The sequence below is a fragment of the Typopeltis vanoorti genome, chromosome 11 (genome assembly GCF_054136105.1).
Source record: "Typopeltis vanoorti isolate ZY-2024b chromosome 11, IOZ_Tvanoo_1.0, whole genome shotgun sequence".
Taxonomy (NCBI): domain Eukaryota; kingdom Metazoa; phylum Arthropoda; class Arachnida; order Uropygi; family Thelyphonidae; genus Typopeltis; species Typopeltis vanoorti.
Genome location: NC_143559.1, coordinates 55,443,231 through 55,469,866, shown reverse-complemented (window position 1 = coordinate 55,469,866; position 26,636 = coordinate 55,443,231). Strand labels below are relative to the sequence as shown.

The 26,636-nt window shown below is 35.9% G+C and overlaps 1 protein-coding gene across 7 annotated transcripts in view; it reads right to left on the bottom strand.

Moving 5' to 3' along the window:
- Positions 1–26,636, bottom strand: part of LOC150101595 (uncharacterized) — a 427,246-nt gene that overhangs the window by 245,524 nt on the left and 155,086 nt on the right. For all 7 annotated transcript variants that reach the window (XR_016549078.1, XR_016549080.1, XR_016549079.1 and 4 more), the window contains 2 exons: positions 21,841–22,422; positions 7,379–7,653 (listed from right to left, as the gene is read on the bottom strand). Coding sequence is in view for 4 of the 7 variants with exons in the window: in XM_090400964.1 (XP_090257090.1) it covers positions 7,379–7,653; positions 21,841–22,422 (857 nt within the window). In the remaining 3 variants the exon portion in view is untranslated. The remainder of the gene's footprint in view (positions 1–7,378; positions 7,654–21,840; positions 22,423–26,636) is intronic.

Sequence of the window (26,636 nt, the reverse complement as noted above, 5' to 3'; positions counted from 1 at the left end):
TCTAGACAGGAAGGGAATTTCAAGTAGAATTATATGGGCAAATTTCAAAATGGGGAAATATACAATGAAACTTATGGTCCCATAGGAGATTCTCCTGAGGAACAAGCGGAAGAATTTATTGAGTCATTATAGCAGGCAGATGACAAAAATAATATGGAAAAATCATAAACTTTATGAAAATTATAAACAGCAGGCTAGCAGAATAGTTACAAATGTTGTTCAGAAAGCAAAGTCTGAATATGAAAAGAAACTGTCTGTGAAAGCTAAAGACAACCCACAAGAATTCTATCAATATATTGCAAGTAGAAGAAAGAATGAATATGAAAGAATAAATCTTCTGAATGCAGATGGTGTCAGGATGATGGATGCAGAAGAGGTTGCAACTAATGAGTGCCCATTTTGCTGCTAAGAACCTCGTGTATGCAACATTGAGTTCACTGCTACCTATTCAATGAATGAAGATACTCAGGTGTATAAAGAGGAGTTGCTGTTGCACAAACTGAATAAGAATTCAGCAATATGGACTAATGGGATATTAGCATGGGTGCTAAAAGAGTGTCCAGCTGAACTGGTTGACCAGGCTATATAATTTGAATCTCAGAACAGTGACGATTCCACAGGAATGGAATGATTGCATGGCAATCCCATTGCACAAGTGTGACCTATGTATCCAAATATCAATAAATCAGTATTTCAGGAGTGGTATTGGTGAAGAATTTGGAAAAATTGTTTAGGTTGCATTCAGAAATGGGTTAATGGTCATTCTCTACTTTGCAATGAACAGCAGTTTACTTAGGAAAGTCATGTTTTAGTAACTTGCTCACATTCTATAATAATGTTACCATTGAACTAGACAAGAGGAATGGACACACCATGATACTTTTGGATTTTCCTAAGGCTTTTGACAGAATACAGCATGGAAGACTACTGCATAAATTGAATATAGGATTGAATTATAAAATATTAGCATGAATAAGAAGTTGGCTACTGACATATCAAAAAATGGTATATGGGGCACGTGAATCTACAATATTTAAGGAAATCCGAAGCGGTGTTGTCTTGGCTTGCACATCCCCTGAGACACTTTGCAAGTGCGGCAGTAGGCGGCCTCCTAGGGGGCGATTCCTGGACACCTTCGGGTGACTGACTGGCTTGCTATGCTATTCCTCCCTTCCAGGGTTAGCAGCTCTGGTAGGGTTAAGTTTCCTCGCTTGCAATAACTCATCAGATAAAGGCTCCGACTCTTATAGGCCGAAGCCAGGAAACTCGCCGAGTGTGAATCCAGATGTCTGTTTCTTGTTTGGAAGTGATCCTGCCATTCGTCCTTGCAGTGTCCTCAGGAAGAAAGTTAAAAGAAAGCTCTGCAAAGACTGTCATCAACTCATTTATTCAAGTTCTTATCATACTTGTTCTGGCGGTCAAGGAGTTCCCAATCTCAGAAACTTCATATGCCAGGTCTGCAATCGTGCATTCTCTACTGCAGTTGGCCTTGGCGTGCATCGCACCTTGAAACATCCAGCCGAAGCCAACGTTGCAAAAAGAACAGAGCACATCAAAGCACGTTGGACTGCCAAAGAAGAAAAGATCCTCGCCACTCATCAGATCGAGTTGACGGCTCGAGGGATAAAGAAAATCAATGAGGCTTTATTTAAGGTGCTTCCATTAAGATCCTTGGATGTCATCAAGTGTCATAGATGGAAAGTCAGTTGCAAAGCCTTACTTCAAGAATTGGCAGCCCATCCGCCACAGGCAGGGACAGGTAATATCTCCGTATCTGGTGTCCCTGCCTCTCCATCTTCCAGCCACCATCCTGCTGTTGAAGAAGAGGCTTTGATTGTCAGACTGACATCATCTCTAGATGATCCTCCTCTTCCAGAATATAACCATCAAATTCTTATATATCTCCTCCAGAATCACCTTCTGGGAATGGATATCATTCTTTATCGAGGGATAAAGAAAATCAATGAGGCTTTATTTAAGGTGCTTCCATTAAGATCCTTGGATGTCATCAAGTGTCATAGATGGAAAGTCAGTTGCAAAGCCTTACTTCAAGAATTGGCAGCCCATCCGCCACAGGCAGGGACAGGTAATATCTCCGTATCTGGTGTCCCTGCCTCTCCATCTTCCAGCCACCATCCTGCTGTTGAAGAAGAGGCTTTGATTGTCAGACTGACATCATCTCTAGATGATCCTCCTCTTCCAGAATATAACCATCAAATTCTTATATATCTCCTCCAGAATCACCTTCTGGGAATGGATATCACAGATCAGTTGAATGACTACCTCCATGCTGAATTCTCTGAACACTTCATGCCTCGTCAACATCAGCCTACGTCTCATTCTACAATGACTTTGTGAAATAGGAAGTAGGGGATAGGCCCTCTATTCTTTTTATAGAGGGCCTATGCATTTTTGGCACATTGCCCTCTATAAAAAGAATAGAGGGCAATGTGCCAAAACCATCCTTGACAGTGCTTTCCTTCCACCTCTAGCAGACTTACATGATGATTTTGTCATATTCTGGAGTACAGTCTTTTCAGCTCCACCTCCGCACTCCCTGATTATGATGACCAACCTACGATATTGAGTTCCATTCCAGAGTGTCACATGACTAAATGCAAGCTTGTTTCGGCGCGCCTACAAGCTGTGACCAGTCGTTGAAATGGAAGCTTCCTTGGAATAGCGTTATGCAATTAAATTTTGCGTGCGTTTGCAAAAATCGGCATCGAACACTTTTAACATATGTTTATTGTGAAATCATCAACATAAAGGCAATTCTTCTACCTACTGTAGAAGGAAGCTGTTTAGTAATCGAGTTCACTTTAATAGTGAAGAGGGTCACACTTAACACAGAGCCTTGAGAAAATCACCTGTTCTCGACGATATGTTTGAGATAACGTGATACCCACTCAGACTTGAAAAACATGGCTGGATTGAAAGTCCTTAATAAAACCAGGAAAGTACCCCATCAGACTAAGATTAAACAAGTACTTTAATATGCTCTATCTCCAGGCTGTGTCATAGGCTTTTTCCGTGTTGAAGAACAATGAAATCCCATGTTCCCATTTCAGGAAAGCATCTCTTATACATGTTTCAAATGATACAAGGCTGACAAGTGTTTACGAAAGCAGCGTTCTGCGTTGGAAAGAAGTTTGTTGATTTCCAAATACCAGCGAATTGCTAATCAGAGGAATGGAAAAATAATTGCTTCCATGGTATGGATCCTTACCTGGCTTGGGATAGCAATGACAATCAACTTATGCCAACATTCCTGAAACTTGTCCTCTGTAAATATTCTGTTGTATAGTAAGAGAAGAAGAAGATCTATAAGATAATAGGTGTTTTATCATCTCAAATTTTTGTTGTTTGCTCAAATGTTTTATCATCAGGGCAAAATGCACTAGGATGAGATAGCAAAAGGCTATCTTTTGCTATCTTTCAGTTCGTCTTTAACAAATGGCTGATTGCATGGCTCTATGCCTTTGGTACATCAGCTTAATCGCTGTCTCTCTTGTTGCTCTTTTAAGATTAAAAACTCAGGAGGATATAAGACTGTTGCTGAGATCATGACAAAGATTTTGTCCAAATTGTCTGCAATAGCTTTGGGAAAAGCAATAATACATCCATTATGTTCCAAGGTAGAGAAGTGGTATGTTCTTTATCTACCTTTCAACTTCCAGATTTTATCCCAAACAGTTTTTGCACAGTGGTTTGATTAACTGATGATGTAAATTGGATCCAGGTTTGTTTTTGACTCTCACATGGCATGATTTGGTCTGAGCATGTTTAAATACTATTTATGGGATGTAATATCCCTTAACTTAAACAAGTCATATGTCGCCAAATTGAAGCCTTTGGCTCTTCATATATCTAACTATTAAGTTTGTTTTGGTATAGTAGCTATGCTCTATCTTCATCTTTTTTGGCTGCAAATTTAAAGATACCAAGAAATTTATCCTTGGTTTAATCCTTTATCCATGTGTAAGCAAACAAGTTTGCACCTGAACTATTTTCAGGATTGGGACAACTCTTATAAAGAAGCTAATGACTTCACATCACTTGTTATCACATCACTTATTATCCCATAATGCAAAGTACATATCCTTATGGATATGTATAATGCTGTGCATTATGGGAAGAGTCACTACTTAGACCAGTTTCGACCTTTATTGAGGTCTCTTTAGCGGGATCCAGACCCAGAGGTGATACTAAGATTGAAATAATGCAGAAGTTGTATTTTCATAAACTGGTCTGGGTAGTGACCCTTACTATAATGTATAGCATTATACATGTCCATAAGGATATGTAATTTTCTTTATATGAGTTGTCCCAGTCCTGAAAATAGTTCAGGTGCAAAATTGTCTGCTTACACATGGATAAAGGATTAAACCAAGAATTATCATTTCTTGGCATCTTTAATTCATAGTATAACCAAGTGGAAAAACTTACAACTATCTCTAATCCAGAGTTGTTTTTTTTTTTTTTTTTTTTTTTTTTTTGGCTGCTTGGCACTTCAGTTTCCACCAACAATTTGGAGAGAGTGGATCTCAGGATAATGTTTTTGGAATTGCTTCACTAATATGTATTTGGATGACTGCTTCAGTATTAAATTTAGCAAGATGGGAAAATGTGTTAGAGTCAGCCTGGTCCATTTTCCATAGGGACATCCAGGTACGAGGACATGGCTCCAGTGAAGGGAACCGTGTCCTCATACGATAAGAGGAAAATTATCACTTCCATGTATGATTTCATCAGCAACCCATGTGAGCAGTGGAAAAATGGCAGAGAAGAATATTGTAATACAGATTGCCAAAAACAGGTGGGTACGCACATGGAAGAAAGTACTTGCTGCATTATTAATAAGGGAGAGATCATGGTTGGGGAGTATTCGAACTCATCTAGTCATGTTGGCACTGCCCCAGAGAAAGTTGTGTCCATTAAAGTCACCCATCAGGAGTATGGGCTGAGGCAATTGCATTATGAGATTAACGAGTTCCATTTCGTTTAGCTCAGTACTTGGTGGCAAATATATTGAGCATACTGTGATTAAATGCCACACAGATGGGCAAATGGCTACTGCTTCCAAAGGAATATTAAGCCATCCCTGATAGAAAGGAGTATGACTTTCCAAGAGAATAGCTGCTGTACCATGAACAGGACATATCCAGTTCTGTCCTTGTGTACAATGGTGATATTCCTGAAGGTAACGTACTCACTGGGCATTTAAATGTTTCCTGCAGTTAGAAACAAAAAGGCTTGTTTCTCTGAAGCAGGTGCTTGATATTCTGACAAAACCCAAGACAGTTCCATTGTTAAAATTTTCCTCTTAGTAGACTCATTCAAATTCCAGGAGGCTGAGAACTTACCCTCGTCATATTTATAGTTCTCATTAGATTTTGGGAAGTAGGGGCAACCAATGTCCATCTCTTCTGGAAATATACACAGTACATCATCAGACATGTCATGGTCACTGGGTAATTTCAAGCTACTTTCAATGGATACTGAAGTATAATTTTTTTCTGGAGGAGGTTGGTGGTTTGTCTTTAAGTGATAACTTTACCATAATGTGATAAATTCTTATCACAAGTGGGTCCTCATTGATGGAACAATTTTTGGAGGGAGCTGTACATTGTGCGAAAGTCGCAATTGCAAAATTCTTGCATCATGATCTTCCTGGCAATTCACACATTTCGCTTTTTGGACAGAGCAAGACTGGTTATCATGCTCTTTACTACCACATGGGGCACAGGTGGCAGAGCCACGACAAGCAGATTGAGCATGTCCATATTTCTGACATTCACAGCATCTTAGTGGATTATCATGTGGAGATGGAACAGGACATTTGAGATACCCTGTTCTAACAGATGTTGGAGGCTTAAGAGTATCAGATGTAAGGATGATGTTTGTAGTTGGAACCAGGTGACTGACCTTATGAATCAAGTGCCTCATACCTCTCACCACCCTGATCTTTCAGCTCTGAACATATCTCCTCATCAGAGACATCTAGTAGATCCAAATCTGAGATTACTCCTCTATAAGAACTGAGTATTTTATGGGATGTAACTGACTGTTATAGGTATTCTACCCATTAATGTTGCTCTGATTATTTTTCAGAAATGTTGTTGTTGTTGTTTCTACAAGGACATTGCTAGAACATAGTTTCTTTACTGTTTTGGAAGAACCTGCCATTCTATATCCTTTTAAATGAAGAAGAGCAACATTTTACCTATTGGCTTTTCTCCTGTAATATGGTTGATTAAAAAAACTGGTGCATTTATACTGGTATCACGTCTTTTGTTTTTGCTTCTGTTTTCGAAAGGTGTACCAAATATATCAATACCTTGTTGAGACTTTGTTAGGGCCCCTGAACAACTGAAGATGAAGGATTCATGCTTGAGTGGTTTGTGGTTCGGCGCAGGAGCTCGCAACCAACCAGGGAGTCACACGTGGACACCCACTCTCTGACAAGCAATGGCTGCACTAAGGAGTGGAATGTCAGGGTTACCCCGGATGCCATACCAGCACCACAGCAAGCCTTGAGCCCTGTTCCCAGACCATTGGGATGGAGACATTGCAACACTCTTGACCCTTGCAGGCAAGCCAAACTAGCTGAGTGATCCTGACCGGGCCATCTAGGACCACCCATCTTGATGAAGCAGAGGCCAAAGTAGTTTAAGACTAGCATGATTTCCCCTTTCTGCATGTCCATGGATCATATCGTGTGGTATGATCCGTGGACTTCACATCAAACACACAGTGACAAAGCATCCCAGTGATGATAGTTTTGATGATAGAGTAAAAAACCAAAGAGAAAGAGGAAGAATGAAAAGGGCCAGTACCATCACTGGAAGGTCTGCTCTACCATGAACAGCTGCCTCACGTGGAGGGGTCCAGAAGAAGAAACTCTGGATAAAGTAATGTATCAATGCCTTCAGAAGACTGAAGTGCAATATCAATAATATCAGAGACCTGATAAACAAGAGATTAATTTGGAAGAATAATAATATAAACTTAAAATGCCTTTAATAACTAGTGAATAACACTACCATGTTGAGGGTGAATACCATGAATTACGTGAGGAAGTTCACATATTACAATATTTAATAAATAATAGGGAATTAAATATTTCAGCTGGGTATTGGCAGTGGGAAATGGTATGTCAAGAATGAATACGTAATGAATTATACAAAGGACGGACACACACACACACACACATGTAAAGAAGTTTATATTTCTAAATTATTTTGTTTGCTATTCTTAAAGAAGAAACATTTATATATATAAAATTGAATCTGATATTTAATTATAACAGACATATATATATAAATATATATTAGAATTTTTTTTGTTCATTAAATAAGGAAATAATTATATATACCCCTATTTGGTCCTGAATGGATGTCAAGAGAAGAGCTGATCTTAGCAAGGAAGTCTTCGCCTAAAACCATAGCTGCTGGCTTATGGCCATAATCAATAGTTTTAACTTTCCGGAGATTAAATGCTCCTTCAGAATGCGGGAAAGTAGTTGGAGGAATGGGTGATGGAAACTGTTCTCGAAAATCTGGAAATGGTGGCCTTCTGCTTGGATCAGGAAAAGGAAATTCTCTTTCAATGGGGTGGTGTGGTGAAAATTTATCATCTGATTGTTCAGGCCTGGTAGAGGGAGAAAATTAATTACTAACATAATACAACATAAAACATAATATTTCAATGCAACAAGTTGGATTTACATTAAATAAATATAATTTATTTAAAAATAAAATTATTCTTTGAAGAACGTGGCCACTGAAATATGATGTTTAATGCCAACATTGCAATCCTCTATAGATCATTAACCAATATTTCCCTTTTGCAGATTATGGCAAAAAGGAAACATTTGTAAGGAATTTTTTTCAACTAAAAATGAGTCGCTTGGTGTCTTGAGGAAGTGGTAGCAAAATAGGTGACCTCACCCAGTCAGTGAATACAAACTACTCAATGCATTCATCACACAGTTTTCATTGCAATCTAATCGACTTATCCATCCCTACTAATTTAACACATCACACTTTTTTTAATGATTATTTCTATACACTGCAATTTTGGTTAGGTTGATATATAAGGTATAATGTATTTTTACAAGTTCGTGTAATTTTTTTCTGCTGTGGTGTATAAGGCACAGTTATTGTTCCTTTATGCTGATTACTATTCTGTTATCAGTGCTGGATTTCAGTTTTAGTACGGAGGCTGTTCAATAAATTATAAGACTATATTTATACAGAAAACAGATTACCCTTAATCGTCATCATTTACATGGTCTTTTTCGAAGTAACTACCATGAGATGTGATGCATTTGTCTCAACGTTGCGTCCACTTCTTAAACACATGTGAAAGTCCCGTTTTTTGAGAGTTCTTTCAAAACTGCCTCCGCAGCTTTTACACAACCTTTGTTGCTTTCGAAATGGGAGCCTCTTAGTGGTTTCTTGAGCTACCACAGCCAGAAATCGCACAGTGTGAGATCAGGACTGTATGGAGGGTGTGGTAGGATATCTATGTTGTTCTTCTGCAAAACGTCCACTATACAACCAGCAATATGTGGTCTTGCATTATCGTGGTGCAATAAGAAGCCATTCTTCAACAATGGACGCTTCCTTTTGACGTGCTGTACCATTGTCCGTAAAACAACCGCATAGTATGAACCGTTTACAGTATTCCCGGGTTCCAGTGTGTTGGTAAACAATGCCTTCGTAATCAAAAAAACATTATGGTCATAACTTTACCAGCTGATTTTACAGTTTTTGCTTTCTTGGGGGCAGGCGAAGACGGATGCTTCCATGCACTGCTTTGTTGTTTCATTGTAGGGTCATAGTGATACAACCCAGCTTCATCTGCTGTAATGATGCATTTTTAAGAAGTTGTCGCCTTTTTGTTCCAGTCTTTCTTTCCATTCCGTGCACACATCCACTCGATGCTGCATTTGCTCCGGTGTCAAGAGTTTGGGAATCTATCAGGCGCAAACACGTTTCAGTCCCAAATGTTCAGCCATGATTGAGTGAACACTTCCTACAGAAATATTCAGGACAACATGCAGCTGCCATACTGTAATTCTGCGAGCCTCCTTGATGATAAACTTCCTTAAAAGTTTTATGCCAGCGAAAAACACTTGCCCTCGACATTGCTTCATCGTGGAAAGCTTCGCGTATCATGTTAAAAGTGTCCGATGCCGATTTTTGCAAACGCACGCAAAATTTAATTGCATAATGCTGTTCCAAGGAAGCTTCCATTTCAACGACTGGTTGCGGTTCGTAGGTGCGCCGAAACAAGCTTGCGTTTAGTCACGTGACACTCTGGCACATTAGCCCGTATACGCCATCTATCAACCTCTTTTGTTAATACAGACAGCAACATTTCTTTATTCCACAGAAATTAATATTGTGATGAGTGGTTTTGCGACAGTAAAATTAGTCTTATTACTTATTGAACAGCCCTCGTACATTCAGCCTAATACAAATGTCTTAATGAAAAGCTCAGGGGTCATACTACCCGAGGGCGACTTTTGTCTGCCTCAGGTGGAAAAGTTTAGTTTGAAATAGTCAAGAATTCCTTGAACAATTATCTGGAAGGAGGAATGTTGATCCAATCATATCCTTATTTTATTTTTAGAACATGCTTTTTTGTCACTTGAAACAGACTGAGCCCAAAACGTGATTTTCACATTTTGGAATCAACATTAAATCCAATTAAGTTTTGTAGACCTGCAAAAGGCATATGACAAGGTGACAAGAGAAAAGCTATTCAAAACGCTACAATTATACGGTGTCAATTGCACATTATATCAAGGAATACTTGGTCTTTATTTGAGTTGTAAGTCAGCAGTTAGAAATGAAGAAATTACAGGAAGATGGTTTACTGTTAAATCTGGTATCAGACAAGGATGTACATTATGTCCTCTGTTATTATCTATATAGATCACATTACAAAGGAAAGTGGTATTAAACTGATATCAAAATTGTAGATGTTAATCTCAGCTCTTTACTTCATACATATGATGTTATACTTTTAAATAAAGCCATTACAAGTCTGCAAGATTCCATGACTAAATTGAATGAACTGGTATAATAAATTTGGTATGAAAATCAGCAATAACAAGACAAAAACAATAAAGATAGGGAGAAGAAATTTAAAATATCAACTGCATTGTGAATGGAGAACCTATAGAACAAGTAAAAATTTCAGGCACGATTTTTAGTGAAGTTGGTAAATTAAATATGGAAATAGACAACAGAATCGGCAAAGCTGGAATGGTAGGAAGTCAACTGAATAAATTTAAATAAAATAAGAGAGAAATTAGTCGAAACACTAAATTAGCTGTATACAAGACAGCCTTGAAACCAATCTTAACTTATGGATCTGAGAGCTGGGTTAGAAATAAAACACTTCGCCAAAGAATAGAAACCAGAGATATGAATGTGACAATTACAGACGTATTTCATTACTGAGTGTTCCTGGTAAGATATATATACAACTATACTTGAGAAACGGCTGAGAAGAATTGTGGAAGAGAAGCTTGGTGAAGGACAAGCTGGATTCAAGCCAAATAGAGGCCATCAGGATCAGATTTTCACTTTACGACAGATAGTTGAGAACTCATGGAAATATAACAAAGATTTGTAGATCTAGAAAAGGCATATGACAAGGCGCAAAGAGAGAAGCTATTCAAAACGCTACAGTTATATGGTGTCAATGGGGCATTATATCAAATAATACTTAGTCTTTATTTGAGTTGTAAGTCAGCAGTTAGAATTGAAAGAAGTGCAGCAAGGTGGTTTAATGTTAAATCTGGTGTCAGACAAGGATGTACATTATCCTCTCTGCATTATCTATATGGATCACATTATGAAGGAAAGTGGTATTAAACCTGATATCAAAAGTGGAGATGTTAATCTCAGCTGTTTGCTTTATGCAGATGATGTTATACTTCTAAATAAATCTGCTACAAGTCTGCAAGATTCCCTGACTAAACTGAATAACTGTTGTAATAGACAGGGTATGAACGTCAGCATTAAAAAGACAAAGACAATGAAAATAGGCAGAAACACTGAAAATATCAACTGCATTGTGAATGGAGAACCTATAGCACAAGTAAAACATTTCAGCTACTTAGGCACGATATTTAGTGAAGATGGTAAATTAAATATGGAAATATGGTAGGAAGTCATCTGAATAAATTGATATGGAATAAGAGAGAAATTAGCCAAAACACTGAATTAGCTATATACAAGACAGTGTTCAAACCAATTTTAACTTATGGATCTGAGAACTGGGTCAGAAGTAAAACACTTGACCAAAGACTAGAGACCGCAGATATAAGAGTCCTGAGAAAGATTAGGGACATGAATAGATGGCATCAATGGCAATATCATATTAACACGAGGATACTAGGAAAGAACTTGACACTGTCAGCATCCAGGAATGTATTAGGAGAGTTAATCTCAGGTGATATGGTCACTTAAACAGAATGGAAGAGGAAAGATTAGCAAAACAAGTATTCTCTGCCAGGTTGGCAGGAAAAAGACTGAGAGGAAACCAAGATATAGGTGGATTGATACAGTAAAAAGTGCCCTAGAATACAGAAATACATGATCTGATAATATTAGAGTCTTGACAGGTAACAGGCTGATTTGGAGGGAAATTGTAGAAAGGAAGTTAGTAATGATGTAAATTTTTCATGTAGTACTATCATATTCTGTACACCCCTTTAGGGTATGTACCACAAATTTGATGATGATGATGATGATGATGATGATATATGAGAGTCCTGAGAAAGATTGGGTGAGTGAACAGATGGCATCAATTGGCAATATCATATATAAAAAATAAAATAAATAAATAAATAAAAAAGGATATTAGGAAAGAACTTGACATTGTTAGCAAACAGGAATGTATTAGCAGAGTTAATCTCAGGTGGTATGGTCACTTAAAAAGAATGGGATAGGAAAGATGTGTTCTCTAGCAGGTTGACAGGAAAAAGACCAAGATATAAGTGGATTGATACAGTAAAAACTGCCTTAGAAGACAGAAATATATAAGATCTGGTAATGTTGGAGTCTTGACGGATAACAGATTGATTTGGAGGAAAAATTGTTGATAAGAAGTTAGTAATGATGTAAGTTCTTCATGTAGTACTGTCATAATATCCTGTACACCCTTTGAGGGTCCAAGTCTGGAATTTGATGATGGAATCAAGATAAGGAATTTTCTGTTTGATTTTTTGTGCCGATTTTTTGCAATGAAAAGCGACAATTCTATGAAACTATCTGCTTTGATAAGAATAATGGCAAGTTTCATCTACATACAAAGTAGTGTATATGGATTTATAATGAAAGAGAGAATTTGACTGATTAATTTTGAGAATAAGGCATGGTAGCAGGTCCATAGTTATACAGTACGTAGAAATTGAGTTATAGCTATGAGTGCTACTTCCATCATCAAATTGCTCATATGTACCAGCAGGAGGGGAGGGGGGGGGTAGAGAATATTATGATAATACTAAATGAAAAGTTTACATCATTGCTAATTTCCTATCAACAACTTTCTTCCAAATTAATCACCTGGGTCTCCAATACTGGAAGATTTTTTTTGTTTTTTAAAACTTTATTTTTTTACTTTATACAGGAACTTTAATTATGTTTAAGTAAACTGAGGTTAATTCTGCTCATACACTCCTAAATGCTAGCAATATCAATTTCCTTCCTTCCAATTATCCTCATTTTTTAATTGATTTTGACATTGATGCCAGACTTCTCTATTCTTTCTTTAAATTATCATATCTTTCTCCAGCATATGATCAAATGTTTCCTTTCTAGCCTAGTTAAAATTTCTAGTTTAGTTTAGTATTTTTATTAATTTCTCTCTTATTGCTTATAAAATGTATGCAGCTGACTTGCTAGCATACCAGCTATGTTGATTCTAATATCTACTTCCATATTTAATTTACTGTGTTCACTAAAAATTGTGCCTAAATAGCTGAAATATTTTACTTGTTCTATTTCATGTTTTCTACTCTACGAGTATAGATATGAATCATTCAAAATTGTTCAGATCAGAGGAACTGTACATACTTGATTTTTGTTATCCTTATCGTTTATGTGCATTCTGCATTAATGTTCTTCCATTAAATAATGTTTCCCAATTATTACTTCTTAATTCTTGTAAGATACCATCAATGCTAGTTTTTTGAATTTCCACTTCTGATGCCTTTGAAGTATCACTTTTTCTTTAGTATAAGTTTACTTTCTAAGGCCCAATGAATGTTATCACACAGATGTTCTATATGATGGATAATATTATTTACTTAAATAATATGGTCTATTACTAAGTAAGAGCATTATCAAATCCATGGATATCCCTAGTAGATTTTTGTACATGTTGCTTTACATAAGAATGATGAAGATGCACCAGAAATTTACTACCTATTGTATTTTCTCAGTTCTTTCATTCTCCCATAAAACAAAATTACTAATTTTGTTTTCCTTATCTCGTTAAGTAAACAGACAGATAATATTACCGTTACTCCCTTGATGATGGTAATATACGTCCACTCCATGCTGATTATGCATCACACTGTCTGAAACTCCTCAATAAAATTAGTAATAATTTTGTTTTAAAGAGGTACCCCGAATGGGGTACCTCTTTAAAACAAAACTACTTATAAACTTATATACTTAAAAAAAAAAAAAAGCCATTCATGTGATACTTAGCATTGCAGATATATTCAGCTAACTTATTGTATTCTGGCACAGAACTGAATTTTCTGGTTCTTAGGCATTGGTCTGAATGAGAGTTGTTGAGCCGTGATCGATACAGGTACTTGGATTTCAAATATTTCATATTTGAAAAATCTGAAAGTTCAGTTTCAGCTCACAAATCCTTTTTTTTTTTTCTTTTCTTTTCTAATTATAGAATTTATAGGAAAGTTTGTATTAAAGATTTTATGAAGAGTGTTAAATGTCTCTCTACATCAGACTTTATAGGTTCATAACTCTTGCATTGTGTAGCAAGCATACACATTTTCCCTTAAAATAAATAAAACCAAACTGTTCTTCCCACTCTATGTTAAGGTTATAAATCTTTTTCTTTATGTTATCCATCATGGGTTATAAAAAATATAATATAAATACATAAAATTATTAGAAACACATCAAATAAACAACTAATTGTCACTCTAGAAAAGAATTCAGGCTACTAGACTAGTATGACAGAAGTGCATAACCTGAAATTGGTGATGTGCGGGTTCACATGCACACTAAAATTTGAAGGTTGTTCGACACTTCAATATCTGGCACAGTGGCGGGCACTTGGGTGTCTGCAAGCCCCTTGTTGCCAACCCTTGCATTTGGATATCACAAATGGCATCATTAAGCTAAGAAATCCCTACATGAGGCTTAATTTCTTTGGCTAATAATTTAAACTGCACAAGCTTATTCTTAAAGTCACATGCATTAGTATATAACAATGAAATACTATTTTGTTTTCTCCCTATCATTAACACGAGCATTCTTCCTATTATTTGGAATAGTCTTCACATTTACATTTAGTCAACTGTCAATCCTTTGGTGTCATTCCTGTCTTTTAAAAGCATACGGATTTAATGGATCTTACTCAACTCAATGGATACCACTGCCCCAAACTGTTTTCATTATTAACACACTGATCGTATAAATTAATAAACCCAGAATTGTGTGCAGTACACAATTGCTTTTGAATCATCCAATGAGCTGCCACAGCTCTGATTAGAGAATGCCTTGCTATCAAACCTGAACATTATATTAATCTTAATTAATCTTTTTAACTCTTAACATTTTATATATCTTTTTAACATAAATTTTATTACAATCCCATCTTTCTTTTGCATTAGACTCAACATCCTGTCATGGCCATAACTTTTCTTTGTGTATTTTAATTTAGTTTAGTGAATTTTGTTGTCTCAACCTATCAAGTATCACCTACTTTTCCCCACAGTTAGCACAGACCCAGCGTACTTACTAGGACTTATAAACCCCAGAATAAACAGTTTCTCAACATCCTGATGGAATCTCAGAAATACAAACTGGCCAAAATTTACTGAATTAATTGAAAACAACATCAACATAATTCCACCTACAGCTGATAACTAGGAAAGATTCAATAAACTTCTCATAGCATCTGGCACAAAATACATCCCGAGAGGATGTGTTTCTGCTTGTCAGCTGAAAGTAGCATTCTTTTGGCAGATTAAGAACAACAGAACTATCGAGACACTGTTTCTATCCCCTTTGGGTCCTTGGATGATGATAGAAAAGCTCGCTGGCATGAAGAAATTAACAATTTCAACATTACAAGATTAAGTCATAAGGTTGGTTCACTGCTCTACCAAATGGGAGGCACCAACACTCCAAATAGGACCAAAGGTAGATTATACAGTTAACCCCTAAAAGTATTGCAAAAATCTTAGCACAAAAAGCTAAACCCTAAATTCACACAGACGCCAAAAATAAAATTTAAAAAAAAATCTATCATGTTTATAAAAAAAAGTTTTCTTATTACGTCCTACATCTAGGACAGATGTAGGACGTGATAAGAAAACTAAAAGCAAACTCCAATCCAGTAACTATAGATGAAATTGATACAGCAATCAAACTAAAACAGGTAAAGCTCCTAGGTGTTGATGATATCCATCCAGACTTTCTTACTTAACTTTGGCCAAAGAGTAAAATCCTAGCTACCTAATTTCTTCTCCACAATAATAAATGATGAATGGCTCTCCCAAAAAATTGGCATGAATCAAAGAAAATAGCCCTACCAAAAACCAATAAATCAACTGCTGATCGTAATAACTACCACCCTATCACATTACTCTGCACACTCCTTACAAACATTTTGAAAGGATTATCCTCTCTAGAATTTCTTCAAAAATAGAAGCCATCTTACCCGATGAACAGGCAGGGTTTACGCAAGGCAAAAGCTGCTGCAACCCAGATCCTAGCTCTCACATTCCATATAGAACATGGATACCAAAATGGTTTAACATGTTCGCTGCAAACTACGAGTATACTCGTAGTTCGCATATGAGCTACACAAGCCAGCTACGAGTATACTTGTATGATGCGTACCGTCGCCAACAAGATTACCATACTGACCTTGAAGAAGTGAAAATGCTTGGCTTGTGGAGCTAGCAACAAAATTGTGTATATTCATAGATGGTATGTGCTCTGCACAAGCCAACTACGAGTATACTCGTATGACGGTTATCACTGGCATCGAGATTACCGTACTGACTTCGAAAAAGTGAAATTGCTCGGCGTACGGGAACAGACTATGCCGAAGTAGCGTGGCAGCGAACTTGATAAAAACAGCTACTGCCTTTATAGACTTAACATCAGCTCATGACATCATATGAAAGGTTTACTGCTTAAAGCAGCCAAAATAACCAACTGCCAAAAACTCTGAAATTACTAGAACAAATGCTCTCCAGAAGGTAAATAAAGGTACATCTGAATTCACAAAACTCAGAACATTTATCCTACAAGATGGATTCCCTCAAGGACTTGTCCACGCCCAGCTTTATTCAACCTATACACAAGCAATATTCCTCAAACAGCTAGTTGAAAGTTTATCTATGTTGATGACACAGCTATCGCCATCCATGTCAGTATCTTACAAGGCCCTGAAGAAACACAGCAATGATCTGAGCTCACTACAAAATTAATTTGAATGCGGGGGACTATTGCCTAATCCCAGCAAAACTTGTTTCTGCTTTCCACCTAAATAACCACGAGCCCCATAGAAAACTATGAAGGTAGTCTGAAAAGTTCTCAGCCTCGACCATAGATGGCAACACTATCGGCAAGATTTTTTTTTCTAAGTTGATATATCTATCAAAAGAATCCATGTGAAATTGCAAGTCATTCTATCAAGTAGTTTGTTTTATACAGCAGTCTGAAGCAAAAGTGTTGTCTGTATCACTTGAAATGGATAAAATTGAGTATCATGCAGTTATAAAATTCTTTATAAAAGAAGGTTTAATTTAATGGCAAAAGAAATTCATTCGAAGTTCATAAAAATTTATAGGCACTATTCTCCTTCGTTTTCGACAATTTAAAAATGGGCTGCCAGATTTAAACGTAGCCGTACCAGCCTTGAAGATGATCGATGAGATGGACAATACAGTATTGAATGACCGATGAGTCAAAGTGAGTGAAATTGCTGAGACTATTAGCATTTCAAAAGAATGCGTAGGGTATATTTTGTATGAAGAATTGCAAACGAAAAAGCTTTGCACAAGATGGGTGCCACGCTTGCTCACAGCAGATCAGAAATGCACTCTAATGAAAATCTCTGAATAGTGCTTGGAGTGCTTAACAAGAATAAAACTGATTTTGTGTGTCGATTTATTACTATGGATGAGACTTGGATTCACCATTACACACCAGAAATCCGAAAAGCAGTCAAAACAGTGGACACAAGCCGGTTGTTCGGCACCAAAGAAGACAAAGTCGGTTCCATCAGCAGGAAAGATCATGGCATCTGTATTTTGGGATGCTAAAGGAATTTTGTTTATTAATTATCTTGAAAAGGGTAAAACAATAACTGGAGAATATTATTCCGATCTTTTAACCAGACCAGACAAAAAAATTCATCAAAAAAGACCCAGTTTGCAGAAGAAAAAAATCATCTTTCATCAGGACAATACACCTGCCCACAAAGGTGTTTTGGCAATGGGAAAATTAAAAGATCTGCACTATGAATTGTTGGAACATCTACCCTATTCCCCAAATTTGGCTCCATCTCATCTCTATCTCTTCCCAAAACTAAAACTCTTCCTCGCTGGTCAGCGTTTTTCTTCAAATCAAGAGGTGATTGCAGCTGTAGCGGGGTATTTTGCAGATTTAACTGAGAGCCACAACAGGGACAGAATAATGATGCTGTAATAAAAGATCAGTCTTAAGGGAGATTATGTTGAAATATAAAAATAATTTTGAAATTATAAATTTGTTTTTTCATTGTTAGGCCGAGAACTTTTCAGACCACCCTCATAAAAATAAACTTCTGCAAAAGGACTGCAATCTATGACAGTAACCCTTGTTATTTTTGGGTCACTCGCGACTGTAGTCTAACTTACTGATAACATTTGGAAAAAAACTAAGTTAAAGATATCTGTCAGGAACAACATCATAAACTAGTTGATGGGCAGAACTTGGGGTTGTAATGCCTCAATTCGTAGAACAGCTGTCCTGGTTCTAGTCTTCCCTGTTGCAAAGTATCGTATTGTTCACCAGTCTGGAGCCAAAGACACCACACGTCTCTCATGGACACACAGCTTTACATAACAATGAGAACCATCTGTGGTATCTTACGATCTACTCCTCTTCCATGGTTCCTTGTTCTTTCCCATATCACTCCTCCATGCTTCAGAAAAGAAGCAATCATCAAAGAAATAAAGAAAATCAGAAATAATACGTATCTTCTTATTCATCAAGATATCTCTTCAAGTCCAACCCCCCCCCTCTCCCCCAGATCTCCCATGTGGCTTGAAGACTGTCCTATACACTCCTTTCCTGAAAGTCTCAGGAATTTGCATTTACTATCAGGCAGTCATCAAAAAAGGCTGTTCTGTGAAGTTTGTATATAGTTTTCCTCAACGATTTCTTGTATTCCTACCCCCCCCCCCCACCTTATGCTGAATAAATAAGTGAATTTTGAATTATTCAAATTCAGCTGGAATTAAAAAAAATTAGTTTTTTTTATTCCAGTTTTTAACATTTCTGGCACTCTTCATTTTTATATTGCATCATTTTATGTGTGTGTGTGTGTGTGTGTGGAAAAGCTTTAATGACTATTACCGAGAGATAAAAAGATGACAAGATGCTACTAGTTTCATTGAATAGATCAACATCCTCAGGTATCACAATCAAAGAAGTATATAAAAAATTACAGAGACTTAAAATTGTAATAACAGAACAAGTATAAAAAGACAGTAGCGTGTTTGAAAAACAAATGCGAGTATAAGTTCCAAACAAACGTATACTACACGCTGTCGTGAGTTCGCCACTACTGAACAGAAGCAATGTGTGCGTCAGAGAGATTGTAACTCAGGCTGTTGTTGATATGAGAGGAATCTAGAGAAATTTCCCTGGATTCGACAATCTTTCTTTCGAGTTCATCGTAGCACACATGGATGTTAGAAGTTTGAATCTAGTTTACAATGTGTTGGCGGCCTTCGTCTGAGTTAGCTGAAAAGAGAACGTGGCTAGAGAGAGCGCTAGTTCTAGTCCTGTTATAGGAGATATCTCTACGGTGTTCATCCAAACGTAGAAGGATGGATTTAGCAGTCTCTCCATAGTATGGCTTTCCACAATCACACAAAATCTTGTACACTCTTGGAAACTGAGTAGGAAGATGTTTCTGTTTATGCTTGCTAAGTAATGAACGAAGTTTTGGAAGCGTAGTGAAGCAAGTTTTGAAGTTAAATTTCTTGAGAATCTTGACCAGTTTTGGTGAAAGAGAGCTGATGTAAGGCAAGGAGATGAAGGCTTTTGGGGAAGAGGGATCTTCAGAAGTAGTTGAGTGCCTGAGAGAAAGAAATTTGTCAATTTGCTTTGGAGAGAAACCATTGTTAATAAAAGTTTTTTTAAGAAAAAGGAGTTCATTTTCAATTTCTGTTTCTTCTGTAAGTAATGATTTGGCTCGGTGAGCTAAGGTGGAAATAATACCACATTTTTGTGGGGGATAGTGATGGGAGGAAGCATGAGGGTATCTATCAGTATGAGTAGGCTTTCTAAAAATTGAGGTTTTAATGCTCTCAGCACATCTGGTAAGTTTGAGGTCTAAAAAGGGAAGGCAGTCATCTGATTCCAGTTCGAAGGTGAAAGAGATTTTTTCATGGCACTTGTTTAGTTGGTCTAAAAATAAATAGAGGTTATTAACACCATCTTCCCAGATGAGGAAAATATCAATATAGCGGTACCAGACTTTTGGTTTAAGGTGAAAGGAGTTAATAGCTTTTTCTTCAAAATCGTTAAGAAATATATCCACGAGAATCGGAGAGAGTGGGCTGCCCATAGCCAGACCTGAGTTTTGTAAATAGATCTTATTATCATATTTGAAATATGCAATGGGATAGAAGAGCAAAGAGTTTTTTTTTTGATAATTTGTTCTTGAGAAGATCAAGGACTTCTTGAGCAGGTACATTTGTAAAGAGAGAAACAATATCAAAACTGGCCATTAAATCTGTTTTTTTTTTAAGTTTGATGTCCTTGATTTTAGAAACAAAATCTGCAGAGTTTTTAATATATGAAGAGGAAATTCCAGAAAGATTTCTTAGAAAACTCGCGAGATATTTGGAGAGATTATAAGTAGGAGAGTGTATGCCCTCAACTATAGGTCTGAGTGGGCAGTTAGTTTTGTGAATCTTGGGGAGACCATACAGTCGAGGTATCAAGGGATGAAGTGACCTAAGAGAAAGCCGAATGTTTCTTTGTAACTCTAAGGTGGTTTTTAATAAATTATTAGTTCTATTGTGTAGTGCCATCGTAGGGTCACTAGCAATTTCTGAGTAAGTATCACTATTTAAAAGTTCCAAGATTTTATTATGGTAATCAGACTTGTTTAAGATGACAGTTGCATTCCCCTTGTCTGCCAGAAGGATAACTATGTTACTATTATCTTTCAAGGACTTGATAGCTGTCCTTTCAGAGTAAGAAATATTGTCAGGTGGAGGTCTAGCTTTATTTATAGAGAAAATTGCTTCCATACGGAGGAGGTTAGCTTCTCTGTTTGGTAATAAAGAAGCTGCCTTTTCTATCTTTGTTAAGAGATGTTCTCTAGGGATGGATGTAGGAGCAGTGACAAAGTTGAGACCTTTAGCAAGTATGCTTTCTTCTGCCAAAAATAACTGATGGGAAGACTTATTGATGACAACTTTTTTTAGATAGGTAGAGGTAAAACAATAACTGACAATTGGAATTGTCAGTTATTGTTTAATTTGAGCTTAATGTACTGAAGATGTCTGTGACACACAGGCGAAAATTATATTATTAAATAATCTTTGTACGTGAGCTTTTTCCATTATTAATTTTGTATCAATATGTCTACTCATGGTATACCTCTTTTAAAACTTAGTTATGTTGTAATACAAATTAACTGACTTTCTCTCCATATTCAAAGTTAAAAATAATGTATGATAACAGTCGGCAAAACTGCCAATTTTATCTTGAAATGCTCCAAAAGCTAAAAGAGTCAGCTCTCAATGTCGTATTTTAATTATATTTAATTCTCAGTACTTCAGGAACATAAAGAATCTTTATGTTCCAAATTTTCATCAGCAAACCTTGTGCTGTTAGTCTAATTGTAAGCTTTTAAGCTTAGCTAGAAATTTTCATTTTATCTACAATAGTTTAAAAATGTTGAATTTATTCATAGAGCAAAAGAAAAATATTATAAAAGAAAAATTAATTTAAGAAAATTAAATATTTTTATTTAGAGGAATCTGAAAATATGCACATTGTATGGTCTATTACTATCAACGGACCATCCAAATTGAAAATATAGCATTGCTGCCATGGTTTGTAAGCACTGAGCAATCTTAAAGCATGAATGACACTCATTCTCCAATGTGAGACTACCACCTGTTCACTGGAGACCTGATTTGGCTAGAAAAGTACTATGTATAGTTCTTTAGAGCAGAATTCCTGGACTAACTCTACCTATCAACAGTAATAAAAAATTCCAAAATTCAAAGAAGTTTTCCTTTGTGTATGTTGAAATTATTCTGTGCTTAACATAATGTTTACACTTATTTTAAAGTTATATTTTAAAATTTACCTCTGATCTGGAAAGCGTCCTTCACCAAAACCAAATCGTCTTCTGTTATCAAAGTTTTCGCCAAATAATTTGGGTCTGTCTTGTCTTCCAAATCTTTCATTCTCAAAAGGTGGCCTAGGAAAAGGAGGCATACCTGGACGATCAAAACGATCTCCTTCAAACAACCGGCCACCTGGTGGCATAGGGAACCTGTCAAAGTTGCCATCTCCAGGTGGTTCAAACTGCTCACTTTTAAATGGAACACTAGATCCTGGTCTATCAAAACAACCTGGATCTTGTATAGGTCCTGGTGGAAACTGTTCATCCTCACGAGGTAGAAGTCCAGTACGTGGTGGCTGAATACCCTTTTCGAAACGATTAACCCCTTCTGTTGGAGCACGTGGAAACAGTGGTTCTTTATGAAATTTGCTTGGCATAGGTGGTGGTGGAAGCAATCCCTGTCTCTCAAATTTTTCAGGTTCAGGAAACTGACTAAATGGAAACTGATCATTATCTTCTAAAAGTCCACCTGGTTTGTTTGGTGCACCCATTCGTTCAGAATGTTCACCAAAAAATTCTCTATTATTCCATCCTAATGGTGGTCTGTAAGGAAATATTTGAATGATATTATTATCCACAAGATATAACTGAATAAAATTAATTCTACTAGAATAATATTATATGTATATTTATATATAGGCAGGGCTCCAGAAATGACACTTAAAATAAATCTAAATCTTAAAAGAAATAAATAAATCCTAAAATAAATCTACTAGCCACATAAAAATATTACTTGCCCAATGTCATCGGTCTACTTTGCATAAATATTGCTAAAAGTGATATTTTTAAAAAAAATTAATGTTACGATATTAATACAATAAGTAATACATTCTTTAATCTCACCACACATTACATGTAATTATACAGAAATATGCTTTTCTTTAAACTAGGCTTAAAATGTATGATACAACTCAGTTTGTCGTTTCTTTCCTTTACTGTTAATAATGAAGGGAGAATTATATAAATTATTCATAACTAATTTAATACGAAAGCCAAAAATAAAAAATAAAAAATTCATGAAAACAAGAACGTAGGTAGCACTCCATGTGAGCCAGACTCACTTTTCGTGATACGTCAATCACATGATCTGGCCTTAAACCTATCTTTGCAAGATAATCAATCATATTTATTAAATAAAAGTTTAAAAATTTTATTCTTATTGGCTAAAACCAAAAATGTAAAATGATGGTACAACACAACAGAATTTCATGCCAGCCAGGGCATCACCTAGTTAAATAAGGCTCCCGTTGTTTTCATCAGGGAACCAGGGCAAACATATAATGTAATATAAAGTTCGTTCCAGGGCAAATATATAATGTTTGCCCTGGAACGAACTACTGGAACAAATTACTGAACATGTTCCAACTCAACATCAACAGAGTTCAAGATTGGTACTATCAACATAAGAAGCATCAATGAAAGGAAACAGAACTAGCCGAAGAACTGGATAAGCTAGATCGACTTAATAGGCATGACAAAAACAAAGGAGACAAAAACAGGAGAAATCTTTCTAAGCAACAAATATAAAATGTTATATTCAAACAATGATAGTCAGAGTAAAGAGGGAGTAGCTATGGTATTCAAAACTAAATATGAGGATATTTCTCTTGAACGGCAGGCAATACAAAGTAGAGTGATGTGGGCAAATATCAGAATGTGGACAATGAGACTCATTTGTGCTTATGGTTCCAAAGAAGATTTTGCCATGGAAGAAATGGAGGAATTTTTTGATGCATTAAAGAGAACAGTTGGCTCAATGAAAAAGGAAAAGTTGGTCCTTGTTGGAGATCTAAACAGCAGAAGAGGAAGAAATGATTACCAGACATATAGAAATGTTATGGGAAAATTTGGAGAAAGTACAAAGCTAATAATAATGTTAAATGCCTGCAGGTTCAGGACATGAATTAGTTATTACTATCACCATGTTCAAACATAAAAATGTGCACAAATCCACATGAGTGAATATGCAAGAAATAAGAAAAGTCTCAATGACCATGTTATAGTTGATAGCAATGTTTTCCCACTGTTTCAGGGCACAGGAGTATACAGAGAATTTGAAATAGGAAGTGATCACTACTTGGTTTCGAGCAGTATAAAATTGAATTTCGTATTGAAAAGAAGAGTGTGTAAGAAAGTTTTAAAAAGAATCAAGGTTGAGCAGCTTTCAGAAGTGAACTGTACACTGAAATGCACAAACATCATTGAACAAAAAATGAAAGAATTTGAAAACATGAACCAAACATTGGACATCCAATGGCAAATCCCGAAGAAAACATTGATTGATTCAGCCAGAGAGGCATGTGGTGAGGTTATCTGTAAGGATAGAAAAATCTGAACTTCATGGTGGACTCAACAGGCAGTGAAGGAAAAGAACAAGAAAGAATATGGAAAGTTCCTGGCAAGTAAGTCTGCTTGTGCTCTTAGAAAAATACAAAGAAAAATGTAAGAAAGTGAAGCACTGTGTAAAACTAGCTAAACAAAAGTCATGCGAAGACTTCGGTAAGAACATAGAAAATAAATATCAGGAAAGTACTGAAAAAGCTTAGAAATGGAGGAAAAAGTAATGTAAAAGTTATCAGAAATTATAAAGGTGACATGAAAACTGAAGATAAAGATATTTTAGATTTCTGGAACAATTACTTTGAAAGACTGCTAAATGAAACAAGCAGTATCAGCATGATGATAGAAAAACCTCCAACAGGAATACATAGCCAAACTTGAAATAGAACAAGTTATCAAAAAACTGAAATGTAAAAAGGCAGCTGGAATAGACGAGCCAGAAATGCTTAATTATGGAGATATAAAAGATTTACAGTGGCTGCAGTGCATAATTCAGAAAGCCTTGTCTGAGGGTCAAATTCCAGATGATTGGAGTAGAGAGCTCATAGTACCCATCTATAGAAAAGAGAATAAAGCTGAATAGAAGAATTACAGAGGAATTTGTCTACTGGGAGTTCCTGGTGAGATTTATGCAAGTATTCTTGAGAAATGGCTAAGAAAAATTGTGAAGAAGCTTGAACAAGCTGGGTTCAAACCAAACATGTTGTCAGGATCAGATTTTCACTTTAAGATAAATAAAGAAATCATTGGAATATAAATCCCCCCTTTGCGGGTATGTTATGAGGAATTTGATGATGACGAAGATGTATTAAAAATCATTTTCAATATTAAAAGACTCATTTAATCACACTAAGCTAATTAAGATCATGAACTATGAAAATAAGTTTAGGACAATACTATATTATAACTGCACACCTACTGAAAGGATAAAGGTGTTGGAAGAAAAAGATGTATTCGTGTAATAAAGTATTTAATTAGATTGTGCTCAGTTTAATTTTTGTGTTTAGAATTACTAGTTTATATGGCCTATTTAAATTATAGTTGGAAAAAAGCATTATATTTTTAAAATATTTCTATTACATATATCCTGCTTACTGTACATACATGTAACATTAATACTAAACAAAATCAATGCATTGATATGATTATAGAAGTTATTTGTTGGAAATAAGTAATTTAATTTAAATTATTCATAATATGAAAAACTTTGTTTTCTCTATAGTGAGGTTTATACTGTTTTCAAGCAAAGTGCTGTAACTATAACATGTAATGGCAGCTAATGTTTCTTGCTTCATAATTGAAACGTAAACCAAAGATGTGATATGTAGTGGAGCATGTGTAGTGCGAAAAGAACATTATAATACTGCGCAGAGAGAGCGTTTTGGACCTCAATAGAAGATATTAATTAAGAGTTCCATATAATAAGAAAATTTGTTTGAAAGGTATCAATTATGTTACAACAATTATGACAGAAAAACTGTTGGGAGAAGAAGACTAGTTGAGTTTTTAATGACTTTTTCGTAGTTTTTCATATAGAAAGAAAATAGTTCTAAACTTTAAAGGAGATATAAAAGAAATTGAACATGGTTGGTGTACATTATGACTTTTAGAGAAAAAATCCAGCAACTAAAATTGCAAGTGTTTTTTTGAATTATTAAAGGGAATTCTGCAGTGTTCGAACTAGGGATTTCAGAACCATGTTTTTCAACTCTGGAAATAAAACTTCTCCAATAAATTTACTGGCAACTGCCAGTGATAAAATAACCTGACAGTGAATGAGATGTTTTAAAATACAGAAGTGCAAATTATGAAAAGAAAATAGTATATTCTGAATGCATTTGTATATAGGTGCTGGTGTGCACCATACAAAAATATATTGGGAAAATTTGGAGAAAAGAGCAAAGCTAATAATAATGGCAAATATTTGTTTTGATTTCTGCTCAAGACATGGACTGGTTATTCCTAACACCATGTTCCAACATAAAAATGTGCACAAATTCACATGGAGAGAAGAGGCAAGAAATAAGAAAAATCTCATCGACTATGTTATTGTTGATAGTCATGCTTTCTCCCTTGTGCAGGACACCAGAGTGTACAGAGGATTTGAAATTAGCCGTGATCACTATTTAGTCTTGAGCAGGATAAAATTGAATTTCATATTGAAAAGAATAACAAGTAAGAAAGTTTTAAAGCAAATAAAAGTTGAGCGGCTCTCAGGTGTGAACTGTAGAGTAAAATACACAAAGATTATTGAAGAGAAAGAGTTTGAGAACAGGAACCAAACCTTGGAGATTCAATGGTAAGCCTTGAAGAAAACCCTGATTGATTCAGCCAGAGAGGCATGTGGTGTGATTGTCTGCAAGGATAGAAAAATGAGAACTCCTCTTTAACTTCCTTTAACACAGGAAGTTAAAGAG